Source organism: Magnolia sinica, chromosome 2, assembly GCF_029962835.1.
Source record: "Magnolia sinica isolate HGM2019 chromosome 2, MsV1, whole genome shotgun sequence".
Taxonomy (NCBI): Eukaryota; Viridiplantae; Streptophyta; class Magnoliopsida; order Magnoliales; family Magnoliaceae; genus Magnolia; species Magnolia sinica.
The window spans coordinates 129,959,342-129,974,899 of NC_080574.1; the positions used below are offsets into that span (position 1 = coordinate 129,959,342).

The window sequence follows — 15,558 nt, forward strand, 5'->3', positions numbered from 1 at the left end:
ATCGATTAGTGGCCTACAGATAGATGGTTGCAAAAAAGGTACAGCGTCAGTTCACACTCAACCTTCAAACCTAGGAAACCTTGGGGATGCGGCTCAGCTACTTTAGGGCACGTTGGCTCTACATTCTGGATCACCAAACCATGGGTCCTACTTGTTCAGACTGAATGTTTGAGAACATTATGCAAATTCTCACTCCTCGGGTCCAGGTATCATATTATTCCTTGAAAATAAACTGTTATCAAACATGAGTTCAATGAAAAGTTCAAGGAATCATCATAGGCATTTAACCAGAATAATGTTATTCAGGATTTTGAATATCGATTGATTTGTTCATGGAGGAAAATGTTAATCCATCATTCAACACAGCCACGCATGACTTCATTTCATGTTGTCGCCTCTTTTAGTCAGTACCTTGGTGATCACATGAGTGAGGATTCCGATTGGGCAGAAAAGCAGGCACAAAGAAACCGAATGGCGGGTCTCGATCTCGTTCTTTAGACCGTCATGAAATACTTGCCTGAATGATAGAACAATAAGTGTTAGAACCGTGGGGTGCCGTAATGGCCATTACAGGGCCGTATCAGCCATTATGTAACAGTAACATTGCCAACTGTTATGCGTTATGATGCCGTAATGGCCTTTACAGAAAAAAAGACCTGTATCAGCTTGTAATGGTCCATTACGAGGCCAATATAGGTTTTTTTTTGCAGAGAGAGAGAGAGAGAGAGAGAGAGAGAGTAACGGCTGTTAAGGCCAGTATTGTAACGGTAACGATGGTGGCCATGATGGCACACCTTGGTCAGAACTACCCAAGTAGTTTGCTAGCCCCGCACGCACATGCAAGCCAATCTGGCAAATGTGTGCATAAGATGCCCCTACCATGAAGATGACCATACACAAAAATCATCCCGGTCCACTCATCGGGAGGGACTAAGAAACACCCCTACAATAGCCGGTTTAAAGGGCTCAGAAACATCCCACATTAAACACAAATGTGACCCACCTGAGTAGGCCGGCCTAACGTGTATGGTCGGTCACCTTCACAGTGGAGACCACCTCAAAATTGCCAATGGGGCTATCCAAGCTCCTTCCAAGTAAAAAGTGCGGTCCTCATCCTTCTACCAAATAGGTACTACAGCTATTGTTTGAACAAAATAGGCATTGGTTTTATCATGGATATTTCAATGAACAAGCAGAACATGAAGGAAAAGTTGGAAACGAGAGCAAATCGGTGGAGGTTATAGCCCAAAGGGCTAGACTGTTCCTTGTCGAGCAGGCTTCTTCTGTTCCGTTGTTTAAGGGTTGTAATTTTGATTTTCTAGGGTTTTAGCTGTGTCGCCATCTCGGTAGCTTTGGGCCTTCTCTGTTTTTTGGTTAATAAAAGCACCTTTATCTTTCAAAAAAAAAGAAAAGAAGGAAAAGTTAGTAGTGCAAAGAGTACCTTGCTGCAAAAAGATCAACAGCCAACAAGTGAACCCATGCAGAAGCTAGAGTCATCTCGCTTGAGAACATTTTTGCAATACCAGGTAGCTGCGCATGTCATGAATCAGTAGTGAAGTAAAATAAATAGTCAAGGGAGAGTTTGAGCATAACACCAAATCATGTTGTTAGGCAGGGCTACCAAATCATAGTAAATGTGTTGGTGTTTGGGGCCGTCTGGTGGAAAACAGAACCCGCATTATCCTGGGTAGCATTTCCGGCTTATCCCAGCTTTCAGATCCAGTGCATCCTGTCAGCCTCAGCAACCTTGAACAAATATGCTTCAATGTTTTTGCCTTTCGGGGTGGGTTGGATGCGCATTTGCCTGAATCTCCATCCAGATAATTTCTGGTTGGACTAGAAGTTATTGGAATGGTGATTAGTGGTGGAAAACCCACTTTTCATATGCAAATACAAGGAATGAGCATGCCCCAAATTGCAATGCCAAATGGATTTCTGACTGAATCACCAAGGATGTCTGATCAGGATGAAATGGCAAAAAAATAGTGATGTTTCCTAGCATGCATAATGACGAAGTAGCCTTCAAATTGCAGCTACATTTCTTTCATGTACGACTTAAAAATGACATAATTGCAATTCAGAGCCAATCCTTCAATACGGATGCTAGGAAAGGAAATCACAACTTGGTCATTTCCACTTTATTAAACTAATTATTACATTTGAATTCAATGGTGGATCTTAACAACCCCCTTAACCTTCAAAAGGATCATAAGAAAAATTGCAAGTGTGATGGAACCATTTAGTATCATATATTGCATATAGATACTGACCTCTGGCAACCAGTATTTACTTGCAAACATCATCCGCAAGGTGTCAGGTGTCCATGCCAGATATAGAAGATATGCATACAGAATCCCGAGTGCAACATAAGGTATATTACTCTCCATGGTTTTCTTGGTCTGCATTCGGAGTTCAATCAAATTAAATATATGACAAGAAAAAGAAACTTAAAGCCTATATGTGAGCAGAGCTGCTTAGGCATGCATTGTAGTACAGGTAACGAATAATAGCTCATGCTTACATCTAATGCAATGGCTCTGTTTTCCATGATTGAAATTCAAGGAATTATAGGGTGTTGAGCCTTACCAAATGTATAATTTGAGAAAGGTCACAGTTCCACACATGTAGGTCCCAACTCCCATGGTTTCTGTGATCCAGACCACTGATCTGATGGACCCCACCATAAACAGAGGATGCCTCAAACATCTCACAGATAGGAACATGCTATCATTTCAATCAGTGGCCAAGAAATTGACAGTTAAGAAAATAATACAGCTGTGGTCCACACTCAATGGAATGAAAGGCTAAATATCCAAGAATTAGGATCTTCCTATATGGGAGATTTTTGGGGCATCCCGAACCCATGGCATGGCCCCTCATAACCACAGTCTGCTTGGATCACTGAAAGCATGGAATTCTGAGCATCAGCAAACAGTAATCACCTTAACCTTCTATGATAGTACCAAATGAGTCAGAAAATTTACCAGTTCAGCTTTAGGAGCAACAACCATGAGAGTATAAAATGGAAGAACAGCGGCTGTTCCGATGGTGAAAGCATGGCTTGCAATTTGAGTACTCGTGAGCCCTGCATGAGTAATGGCCTTTGGATTAAACTAGCTTGATAAGTTCCACTACATAGAAATGAAATGCAGGGTAGAATGCCAAAAGAAAATTAATAATAAGAGATGGCGTATAGATCATAGATGTGTGAGCGTGGTCTATGGAATAATCAGGAATGGGATAGATTGTGGGGTGGTTATTTGAGAAGTGTTGGAATAAGATACAAATACAGTAAGAATTATATGCAGTGTATGGGTCGGCGATCTGTACTGTTTGCCCTATGTAACCCGTGGATAGACCATGCTGGAAATCTTCCATATCGGAAGATCCCAACCATCAATCTCGGACTCCTTTCCAGTTGAATGTCGACTGTTGCTGTATTTCTCTCCTTGGCTGTCTATTTGTAGGACGCCAATTTAAAGGTTATGATAGTCCTATCAACGAGATTTTTGGGGCATAACCCATCCACAGAGGGCCCAACAAGCTAATAGTCTGAATCAATGAATTGTAGGCCCCAAATGGGCCAGCTGAAAACCCAAGTATGCCGTGTATCATCGCATTGAGAACCTGATAAGTGATTGTTGAATATGATTGACAAAGACTGTATTTCAATAGCACTAAGCCCACAGTTACAAGGTAATTAGTCTTTTAAACCTTGTGAATAGAGATGCCTTAGGGTATATTTTTTAAGTAACTCCAATATTGAGTGAGGGAAGAATGCTTTTCCACTGGATTAAAATTCCATTCATTTATAGTACTTGAAATGTATGAAATTGTGCTTTCTGTGCAGAAAAGTTGAAAAACTGAAAATGCGCCCACTCGTTTTCCATTTCTGTGTTGTCCCGAATGTTCAAGAAATTCAAAACAAAGGCAATCCACCAACATATTCGACCAAGTGGATTTGGGTACTCAAGTTTCAACCACTGCCTTTGTCACTAACAGTCTTATTTTGGTCCAATGCTTTCAGTATTGCCAATATTGGCCGATATATCCATATCATGTATGCCACCTGTGCGATATGAAATGCACAGGTAGTGCCTATATATCCCATCTGTTCAATCTGGTGAGCATTTTTATTTCGATCCATTTTTTTGTTGTAAATCATGTTAAATCTGTGTCAAATGGTTATAAATTCATGATTCTTCATGTTTTGCATAAAAAATCATGGATTTGGACCTTTAATTTCGAGATTTGGGAGAGATGGGACAAGTTGCGAAAATTTGAAAAAATAAAAAAAAATCAATTTCTCACAAATTGTTTGCAATCTGTGTCCAAACACAAAATCAAACATGTATGTAACCTAATATAGAGTTTTTTTTTTTTTAAATGTATTGCTTGTGTTTCCATGATGTGTTCTTACATGTATAAATTATACGAATAGACTTTGAATATACTTGTATCACTTCAATCAGACGGTGTATAAATTATGACCCCATCCAAAGGAAACCTTTTTTTTTTTTTTTTTTTTGTTTTTTAATGTTTTGATTTCTTAGTGCGTATTGATGTCTTTTTTAACAATTCCTGGAGTTTCATTGAAAAATTCGACCAATTTCCCAATGTTTTCCAACAACAATGATACATTATACAATACAACCAATATATCCCATGCGTAACTGATATGTATCTGTATCCCAAGGGTGTGATACTTTACACGATAACAATACAGAAAACATTATTTAGGTCAACTCATGCTGCAGCTTTGTAGCACGGATAACCCAAAGGGCGTTTATTTACATCTGAGCACCTAAGAGTTCTCTAGATGAGGGGAAAAAAAGTATGGATATTTAATATTTATACCATATCACTCACCCAAAATCCCATATATCCATTTCTGTGTCTCCCTTACTTCAGGGAGTTCATCCCCTTCTCCGAGGCATTGTTTTCATCCATGATGGCAACAACATTCAGAAGAAACTGGATTCGTATGAAACTGGAAAAATACTCACAGCATAGGATTTAATGTAGATATGTCTATCAGGTTCAACTGAAGCAAGATGAGTTGGCAGACATCCGGAAACAACCCAAATAAGGACACCCGAAACAACCCACCTACTGCATTTTCTAACACATCATTAAGACAGAAATCCCCAAGAAAATTTTCCTGGTGGACAACTGGTTCCCATGCAGCACGTCAGAAAACTTCTTTTCTGCACTGACTGGAAATGGCGCTGATATCATCCAAAAACTCAAACCACAAGACTGATTGAAGAAAACTAGGGGTCAGTGCAGACTGTCTTAACAGTTATCGCGAGACCACTTGGGGGTTTTGTTTATCAGTCCAAACAGTCAGCGCGGAGCCATTGCTTGGGGCTCTAGAAGGTTAATGCAGAGCCACCACTAGGGCTCTGAACAGTCAGCTCTGGGCGATTGCTCAGGCATCTTAAACAATTAGCGCAAGTCCAGACTACTGCTACTCAGACAATTGGCGCGATGCCGCTACTGGGGTCCAAAGGCTAGTGTGAAGCCATGTCTCATGAGTATGAATTCTTAGACTATTATACTCACCTTGTCCCATACATCGATGTGGAGAGAAAGAGGAGAGATTTGTAAAGGATCCAAAGTGCTCTCGGGCGATCTCAGGAACCGGATAGCATGAAATGCATGAAATGAAGACCCAAAGAGGTAAGAGGTATTTATAATGAGGGAAGATGGTTATTTCCTGCCCTTGAGGAGGTTACACAGTTATTTCCAACCTACAAGGTTGTTGGGCGTTTATAGACATATGTTGCGCTACCACTGAATGACTCAAGAGTATTTTCCGTCAGTGCACGAGGGTGAAATAACCAGGTATGAGAGATTTGCTAGTCCCATACACGCACACATGTTCTGGACATATCTAGGCCCCGAAAAGATAGGCCCTCCATGGAGATGTCATAGCACAAGAACTAGTGTGGTCAACTCATCAGGACGGCCATCCTTGTAAGGTGATTGATGCAAAAAAAATTCCCATGCTCCACAATCAACATCATGTGTGGTCTGCCTTATGAGGGAAACAACTTTGTGCCAGATCATTTGCATGGATGGTCCCACCATGTTCATGCTAGGATCTGGAATACATGAGCAAAATTTGCACATGCCACAGGCCCACCTGTAAGGGTGCATGTGGCCAGCAAACAGGTCATTGCAAATCTTTCTTTCATGAAAGAATGAAACATATAGTTGACTGTGACTCCCGGACTGATCAAGACAGTAAGACACCGTTAATAATATGCAAAGGACAAGTCACTGATTCTCTTACCAACTCGATCACAATGCCAAACTAATGGAACACGTCTCTCTCTCTCTCTCTCTCTCTCTCTCTCTCTCTCTCTCTCTCTCTCTCTCTCTCTATATATATATATATATATATATATATATATATATATATATATATATATATATCTGTTTAACTGGACTAGATTATATGTGAAACAGACAGATGTTGATCCAGACACATCCAACTTGCAGTGCCCATTGTCGATGGAGCATAGCCTGAAAATAATAGTGATATAAAGATCCTAACCTCCCAAATGAAGACTGATATCTATATATTAAAAGAAAAAAAAAAACGAAGAATGATCTAAAGATCCTAACCTCACAGTTAAGATAAAACGGTCAGCAGCCCATTTCAGCAAGTGAAATCAGAGGGTTAACACTTAAGAGAGTACAATCCGCATGAATTCTGGCTATGTTCTATATATAATGCAGCCAGCATTTTGTATAGCCTCGATTACTTTACATGTGTTCCACGTGCATGGCAGATGAGACATGAAACCCATGAACTATCGCCCTAGTGTAGCCCATGCTTCACTTGAATGTCATTTTGACTTATAAAGTAGATGGTTAAGTTGACAACCAAGAGCTACAAAGATTCAACATGTACTGAAGACTTCATTTACCAGTCATTTCAACAGGCATTAAGACCTAGAGTTAGTACTTGTATTTGAGGAATAGATGGATAAGTAATTCAAACTCAAATAATATAGTAAATTAGTGCTATTTGCATGTGTTCTCAGGCTGTCTTTGGATGAACTATTGAATTCCAATAATGAAAAAGTTCAATGAAGTGGAAACAACCAAATTGTGATCACCACCTTACTCATGATGACTCCAACTTGATAGTAATGTAATTGCGAATTGGAGCTTGGTCTACCAATATTAACACTAAGGAAATTAGAGATTCATCAGTTCCACTCCATCAAACTAATTAATTACAGTTTTGGTGATTATTTCTATTTACCTAATTATACAATCATGCATCCAAACAAGCATAAATACCCAATTCTAATTCCAATTCCAAAGTCAAAATTTCTGAAGATAACAACAGGGAAGTTATTTGTACCACTTTGGAAGTATAGATAACATCATGTAAATGATAAAAATTAGTAATAGCAACTATCCTTCAAAAAAAAAAAAAGGATGTGAAAGAATTGTTACATGAGGCAGAGAGACTGAAGCCTTTTCCATAAGAGCCGATTCTTGCCACTTTTGGCTGGAGGAAGACTTTTGATCCTCCAACAAAACTCCACTCACTTTGAAGTGCTCTTCCCATTTTAGAAACTTTTTGGCCAAAAACATCGGCATTTGCCCCTCTTAAAGCATAGATGGATCTCCTCTCTGTTGCAGGCAAAGTAAAAAGGTGGCTAGCTTGCATAGATCGACCGACCTACAAGAAAGGCATCCTTTAAGCTTAAGGAAGCTCTTTAAACTAAAATAGATGACGGTTCGAAATACATAGAAGCTCTAACAATAATCCAATCAAGGGAAAATCGAGATCTAAAAGTACATGGCTAAGCATGGAGCAGGGGAAATGAGGTGCCCACGATCATTAACAAGGAGCCACTTGCAGTTTCCATTTGTAGTTGTTACAATTAATTCTTAGGGTTGAACATTCACAAATGGAGAAGTACTCGATGCTACCACTTATATCTAAGTTAGTTATTGAGCACTCTATCTCTGTACACGTGCCGGATCCAGCCAGTTCATCTCCTAGCCCTGCCAATGATGGGCATAACCTCAAAAATCAACCCAGTCAGATGATCAAAGCCATCAATTGGAGGACTTCTAATGATTAGAAAAAGAAAGAAAGAAAGTCCAACCAATTGTCGATGATCAATCGGCAAAATTCATCTAAACAGCAGTTATAATCATCTTGGCCCAACATATGGGCATTCTAGATCTCATGCATGTGTGGCATAAGTATGAAGATGAATGCTTGATAAGTAACTTAGAATTGAAGTGTTTAGTAGTGGATCCGTTTGTATCATCACGATTTCTCAATTGCAAAATCAAGAAATGACAAACATTAAGAACCACATATGCCAAATAACCAAGTATAAATCTGCAAAATAACCAAATATGCAAGTAGAAATTAGTAAAATACACCAGATTGAGTGAAAATCACTATCATATACAAAATACTCAAGTGAAAATCTGGGAAGAATAAAGTATACCTCAGTTAAAATCTTTGCACAAAACACCTAATAAAGATTTATCGAATTATAGAATTACCAATTTAAAATATGCAAAACCCAGACAATATCAAGGAAAGATCTGTCCGCTACAAGAAAATAACCAAATGAAAGTGTTTACAACTTACCAAATTCTCAAGTGAAAATCAATGGGAAAAGAACCATATGAACTCAAATACTCAGTTGAAAAAAAGAACAAACAACAAAATTGGAAACTCTGAAAAGAGAAATAGTAAAGAAAAAACCAAATGAAAAATCAAAGTATCGAAAAGAGAAGATTTCAACTTCAAAAAGAAAATGCAAAGCCCAGGTTCAAAAACCACACCCATTTGAATTCAATAACAAAATATCCAAAACCCAAACCAAGATAAAAAGAAAATTAAATATGAAAAATATCATTTGAAATGAATAATACAATATCCAAAAAAAAAAACCAACAACAACAACAATAACAACCACAAATTTTGCAAAAAATCCAGATAAAAGAAGGAAAGTAAAATAAATAAATAAAAACCAGGTGAGGAAACAAGGCATTACAAGAACCCCAAGTGAGAATGCATGGTTTCCACACCACCACAGATAATAATAATAAAAAAATCACATATTGGTGGGGAAAAGCCCATAAAAGTATAGGAATGAGAAAGGGGGGGAGTAAAACCCCATAAAAAATATAGACATGAGAGAGAGAGACCTTGAGAGAAGAGATGTGTGAATGGCAATAACAGGATGAAAGAGCCATCTTCCCTTCTGAACTCTACTGATGGAATGAGGAGAAGAGATGAAGAAACAGCGAGGAAAGGAGGAAGAGGAGATCTTCCTCATTGAGATTTTCATGCCTTGAGATATACAAAAGATATATACGAATAGCACTGGTACCGAATACCAAAACGGTGTGAATGGATTTTCTAGGAGAGAGAGAGGTGCGGTGTGATGGGATCACACTCAGTTGCCGTTCCTAAAGAAAGAGGGGAGACTTGCGCACTCAACCAAGCCGACAAACGGACAACCGTCGTCCATCTGCACAGCACTAGCATCCGTTTTTCTACAAGCGGAATTGTCGGGTCTTGATGCCAAGTCCGTCCCTGCGACGGGAGGTTATGTGATGTTTGAAAGAAATCCACTCCATCCATCCGTTTTGCATGATCATTTTAAGATAAGGGACAAAAACATGAGGCTATACGAAACTCAAGTGGGCCGCACGACAGGAAATAGTGGGTAGAGAAATGCCTACCGTTGAAATAGCCTGGGTCCACCGTCCACACCATAAGATCATTTTTATTGGGATGAACTGATCAAAACACAGAAATATTAGCTTAATTCAAAACTTTTGTTGCCTCGGTAATGTTTCAACGGTAGACGTTCAATCTTCAATGTTTCCTATTACGCGGCTCACTTGAATTTTGGATTTATCTTATTTTTATCCCATGTCAAAAAAAAAATTTGAAAAAATATACCGATGGGGCAGATTTCTGACAAAATGTCTCAGTTAACCTCACCTCACTTCGTGTCAGAAGAACTTCCCACCAAAGGCTTTCACAGGAAATCCATGACCCAATTTTGACCATTGATCAAGGGTCCAGGTGTATTAGCCCCATCTGCACTGTTACACTGTTAAAAATCATAATTCGTATGTAAAAAATTCTATTAGGTGGGCTACATGTGATCAATGGTTTGGATGATCTAATCATTGGATATTTAAATTGATAATACTTATGGGTTGACCCATTTAGATATGTAATGGGGTAGCACACTTGGACTGTGTCACGTATGCAATTGAATGTGAAGGGTGAACTCTATCTAGGGAAAGAGTTGTTCTGATGGCTCAAGTTACACTGGAGCCTTCTTTTATCAATACACAGGGGTGTACATTGAGTTGGACCGAGTCAAGCTGGCCTTAGCTCGACTCGGCTCAGCCACTGGCTGACCGGAACTCAAACTTGGCTTGGCTCGATTCTCGAGCCTGACTAGCCAGCTCAGCTCGGTTCGGTAAGCAACTCAGGCCGAGTTCGCCATTGAAGCATTTCCACAGACACTTGAACTGCAACTTCAAAATCCCACTAATTTACAAACAGATACAATGGTTTTATAGGTATTTTATCAAACACCTTTTAAGCAACATAAAAACCAAGAAAGACAGAGAAAAAGGATATTTGTTTCATGTACATGCCTTCCTTGCCAGCAACAACATTTTGTCGAGTCATTTTATCAAACAGTTGGTGAGCAACATCAATGGCAAAGTAACTGAGTCACCGAACTGGTTTGATCTGAGTTCGATTCGAGCTAGATTCAAGTTGGATTCGATCCGAGTCGAGTCGAGCTGGGGCCTACTCGAACTCGGCTCAAACTCATTTTCGAGCTCAAAAAATCAGCTCGACTCGGCTCGAACTCGGTTTCGAACCGAGTCAAATCGAGCTTTTTTTAGTCGAGTCGAGCGAGCTAACCGAGCTAGCTCAGTTCGTGTACACCCCTATCAATACATATCTTAGTGTTGAAACTCATAAGATAGAAAACTCAAGTTCCATTGAAAAGGTTTTCAGAAGGATGTGAGTGAGAAAGGATCAAGTTCAAAAGCATAAGTTCATTAACCCACATCTAACTACTCTAACATTTCGATATGTGTTTAAGATTCAATTATTCTGTTTTATGATTTCCATGATTGATGCATAAATAATATATTATTCCACAATATGTCTTACTTTACAAACTAGAGTCTTGGTGAGGACTCACAGGTGACCAAGTTGAGTTAGGCAATGCTTGATGCATTGTTAAAATATTCAAACCAACGCGTTTGGCTTCGAGTTGTGATTCCCTTGCCAGGCTACTTACTGCTTGGTCATTGGAATAGGGGTGTAATGTTGACTCAAAAGGGTTTTGTTGATTTAGAGTCATACACCAGCCGCTAAAGATTGGAATCTACTACCGATTAGATATTGCACAATCACAATGGGTTAGGGAATCAGAAATACCCTAACTAGAATGACTCTTGTGCATTGATCTGTGCTGAGATTCTGAGTGAAGGTATCGATGATAGAGAATGAAGGCGCTAGTCACCTTCTCCTCCAACGCTAATGTGAGATCTCTACTTTATAGGATTTAAGAATTTTTATATTATTTAGTTCCAGAGAGATAAAACTAAACCGCTTCAACTGCAATCGTAATCATGGAAATGAGGTGTGTGAGAAAGTATATAGCAAGATGTGTATGAAAAGACAATTATTATAACTAAGGTTACAACTGTTGCAGAACCTTTATCACAAAAAAAAAAAAAAAAAGGAATTTTAGCAAGGGTTGTATAAAAAAGGATATATTGCAACTATAATGTAAATGCAATAAGAAAACTATACGTGGACTACACGGGGTAATCATATACTTGGGGAGATATGAAAGAGGAAGAAAGAGACCCCCACACTCTTTAAGAAAGAGATGGTAAAAAAATCTTAGATCATAACTTTACCCATTAAAATTTAGATAATTGAAATGGCATATATCAATGTGATGTTGGGTATTAGTGATTGCTGGAAGGTTAAGGTTGAATGTGGTCTTCTCTCTCCCTTACACTTAGATACGTAGTCGGCAATTTCTCTCTTCATTTTGTTCCACCAATATTGTCGTCGAACATCGCAATACATTTTTGTCCATCTCAGGTGAATGTGAACTTTGAGTGGTGTGTTTCGTCAAAAATTTTCTTCTTCAATTCAGGAATATGCGAAACACATAATCTTCCTCGAAGTTTGATTCCATCATCGGGGCCTACTCGCCATTCTAAGCTATTATTTCCTCCTGCTTTTGTTATTCTGTCCTGTAGCCAGGCATCATCATTTTGTGCTTCTATCACTTGACGCACTAGAAGTTGGTTATACCAATATTTTGCTGAGATAAGCTCGCGGACCATCTTCTCTAAGTTACAGATTAAAATCTTTTATTTTATTAAGCATCTTCCACTCTTAAATCATTAAAGATACCATAAGTTTATGCGTCTTCCTACTTAATGTATCAGCCACAAGATTTGCCTTACCCGGATGATAATGAAGGTTAAAATTGTAATATTTTAAGAATTTCATCCATCTCCTCTACCACACATTTAATTATTTTTTGTTAAAAAGATATTTTATACTCTTGTGATCATAATATAATTCAAACTGCTCACCGTATACATAATGTTTCCAAATCTTTATGGCAAATACTAGAGGTGTACACGAGTCGAGCCAAGCCGAGCTTTGCGCAGCTCGTGCTCGACTCGGACAACTTAAGTCTCAGCTCGTGCTTGGCTCGGCTCGGCCTTCGAGCTTAGAACAGCAGCTCGTGCTCGACTCGGCTAGTAGCTCAATCCAGTTCGAGTCGAGTTCGAGCTAAGTTTTTGAGTTGAGTTCGAATGTGTTCCACTACTCACTGGAAAAAATGGAGAGAGTGGAGGAGAGGATTCACTTTGGGAGAGGAGATCGTTCGGACAGACGCTAGAAGAAGAAATTTTGTCGGGCGGTGTAGAACGGCGAGAGTATTGGGTGAACGAAAGGCCGATTTGGGCGAAAGGGAGGGAGAAATGGGTTATGGTCGGGCGATTTGGGTGAAAGGGAGGGAGAAATAGGTTAGGGTTGCTGGGTTGGGCGAAATAGGTAGGGTTGGGCGAATGAGGGTTTTTTTTTTTTTTTTAATCCTTATATACTCCACTTAAAACTCGATCCGAGTCGAGTTCGAGCCAAGTCGAGTTGAGTTGAGCTCAATACCAAGTCGAGCTAGGTCCAGCTCAAACTCGACTTGAGATGTTCCAAGCTCCCAAAAAATGGCTTGACTCGGTTCGAACAAAGTTTCGATCTGAGTTGAGTCGAGCTTTTTCAAGCCAAGTCAAGCGAGTTAACGAGCTAAGTCTGCTCCTGTACAGCTCTAGTAAATTCGATCGCCGAATTCGGTGCCGACAGCCTCCGTAGTACCCCATTCTCGGCTCCCGGCGTCCATATGCCAGATTCCAATCCTGGGATCCTACGAGGAGGAATTTTTTTCTTTAACGTACATTTAACTCGTAATAAGCATAACCACAAGTTTACCCAAATCACAAGGCAACATCATCATCACATATCCACTAATATAATCATTTGAGTACAATGCTGAAAGACAAATACATAAATCGAAAATCAAGTTCCAGAAGACCGCTGCATGCTCCAAGCTCAACACTGCTGCAACCTAACATCACCTACACGCATATATCGTGCATAAGCTTATAGAAAGCTTAGAGGGTGGTGTAAGTGTGTGTACAAGGTAAGTGCCATAATCATACAATATCAAAAATATTGGTAATCCATAAATCGTACAATGTCGGAATAAACAGAAATACTGATAAGATCATGAATTATCAGAGTAAACAGAAATACTGACAAGATCAGGAATTATCAGAGTAAAAAGAAGTACTGACAAAGCCATAAATCACACGATAACAGAGTAAACGGAAATACTGACAAGTGCATGAGTCATACAATATTAGAATACGCAATACAAAACAACTATGCAAATAAGGAGTCATAGAGAGGCAAATATCAAATGCAGAGGATACAATGCAATATACATTCCTAATGAGTAACACAAATAGTGTCAGCCATACTATATGTCGCTGATGTAATGCAACATGTAGTGCGAGTGGAATGACCATGCTGGAGTGTGAAGTCGGGATGGCAGTATGTAGTATCACAGGCTATGGGGTCCATCACAATGGACTTCTATCCAAACTAGTCCCATACCTAATTTGGATAGTCAGACTTAATGTGGTAAACTCTTGATCTCAAGTTAGTCGCGCGCCCTTACCGAAATCCTGGCCATTGCGAAGATACACGTAACAAATAGTTGCACACCACCAGCCCGAGTGGATAGTGAATGAATAAATGAATGAGTATGCAACTCCTGATCAATAAGTCCACATATCAGTACAGTTCATCTCTGGAATCATCACCGGGGTTTAGTACACTCCAAATGGCACTGCCGCTCTCCTAGCCGCATAGTCCAAGTGAGCATAAGAAACTTCACTATCCACCTGGCCAATAGTCTGCCAATACCTATCCGGCACGTCGATAGCGGACCCATTCACGAGCTGGTCAAACTCAGCCTAGTATTGCCCCCTACCCTCTAGCGGGTAAGGCCACACCCCCTCCTAACCGACCACGACACAGTGGAAGACGCGGCCTCCTGGTATTCAGCACTCGGGCGCTCATGTATCCACTTGGTCTCGACGTTGGGGCGTCTCCTGGCCCAGAGGTTTAGGAGTTTTCACCCAGGGACATCTATGGGGCCGTATGCTAGAACAAATTTTCGGTGTCCCGTCTGGCCATCCACGATATGCCTGTGGAGGCTACGGCCCTGATGTCGCTAGGGCGTACAATAATCATAATGCAAGATGCATGAGTCATACAATCCAGTTATGCATCAATCCTGTGCATACCGTGCGCTCATGTGAGATAACCTCCGCCTATCAGGGAGTCTCATAACAACATGCTCAATGACATATGCAATAATCAACCACATCTCATAACAAACATGCAGATGATGCGTATGACCATGTATCATGATGCTATGCTATCACATACTCATAATCGGTATCAATAACCGGCATCGACAATCGATCTCGACAATGTGGACATTTAACCAACATTGCCCCCTGAGGAATGGCCCCATAGATCGTAACTTACAGTGGACCCATAACCTCATACAAGGGCCCAAATATACAAAAACATGGGCCTCACTCAAGAGCTTAATACACATCACGATGGGCCTTTCATATGGGCCTAACATACATCACAATGGGCTCCGTCGCCTAGCCCTTAAATGTATCATACTGGGCCTCAACTACAAGGCGCATATACACCATATAGGTCTCGACAATTGGCCTCGACAATTGGGATCGATCGATAATCAGAATCGGCAAATCGGTCACGACAATCGGATCGATTGATATCAGAATCGGCCAATCGGTCACGACAATCGAGATTGATTGATAATCAGAGTCAGCAAATCGGTCATGTCAATCAGAATCGGCAATCGGGATCGATCGATAATCAGAATCGGC

The 15,558-nt window shown here is 40.0% G+C and overlaps 1 protein-coding gene across 5 annotated transcripts; it reads right to left on the reverse strand.

Moving 5' to 3' along the window:
* Nucleotides 1-261: 261 nt before the first annotated feature.
* On the reverse strand, nt 262-9,537 carry LOC131237642 (protein ABA DEFICIENT 4, chloroplastic). Of its 5 annotated transcripts, XR_009167350.1 has the most exons (7): nt 9,202-9,533; nt 7,477-7,705; nt 2,985-3,085; nt 2,271-2,399; nt 1,622-1,836; nt 1,442-1,530; nt 399-517 (listed from the first exon to the last, which is right to left on the reverse strand). XR_009167350.1 is itself a non-coding variant. In XM_058235531.1 (6 exons), exons 2-6 carry the CDS (start codon nt 7,691-7,693, stop codon nt 379-381), a joined length of 675 nt encoding a protein of 224 aa, XP_058091514.1. In that variant the 5' UTR covers nt 7,694-7,747; nt 9,202-9,526; the 3' UTR covers nt 262-378. The 5 variants fall into 5 exon arrangements, 4 of the variants coding, with proteins under 4 accessions (XP_058091514.1, XP_058091513.1, XP_058091516.1 ...); XM_058235531.1 differs by lacking the exon at nt 1,622-1,836 and having other exon boundaries at nt 262-517; nt 7,477-7,747; nt 9,202-9,526; XM_058235530.1 differs by lacking the exon at nt 1,622-1,836 and having other exon boundaries at nt 262-517; nt 9,202-9,520.
* Nucleotides 9,538-15,558: the final 6,021 nt, after the last annotated feature.

Excerpts from the sequence above, each read along its gene's own strand:
- LOC131237642 (XM_058235530.1), bottom strand. The coding sequence starts at position 9,249 with ATGGCTCTTTCATCCTGTTATTGCCATTCACACATCTCTTCTCTCAAG. Across the intron at positions 7,706-9,201 it reads CACACATCTCTTCTCTCAAG|GTCGGTCGATCTATGCAAGC; the intron begins GTCTCTCTCTCT and ends CCTTTCTTGTAG. Across the intron at positions 518-1,441 it reads GTTGATCTTTTTGCAGCAAG|GCAAGTATTTCATGACGGTC; the intron begins GTACTCTTTGCA and ends TCTATCATTCAG.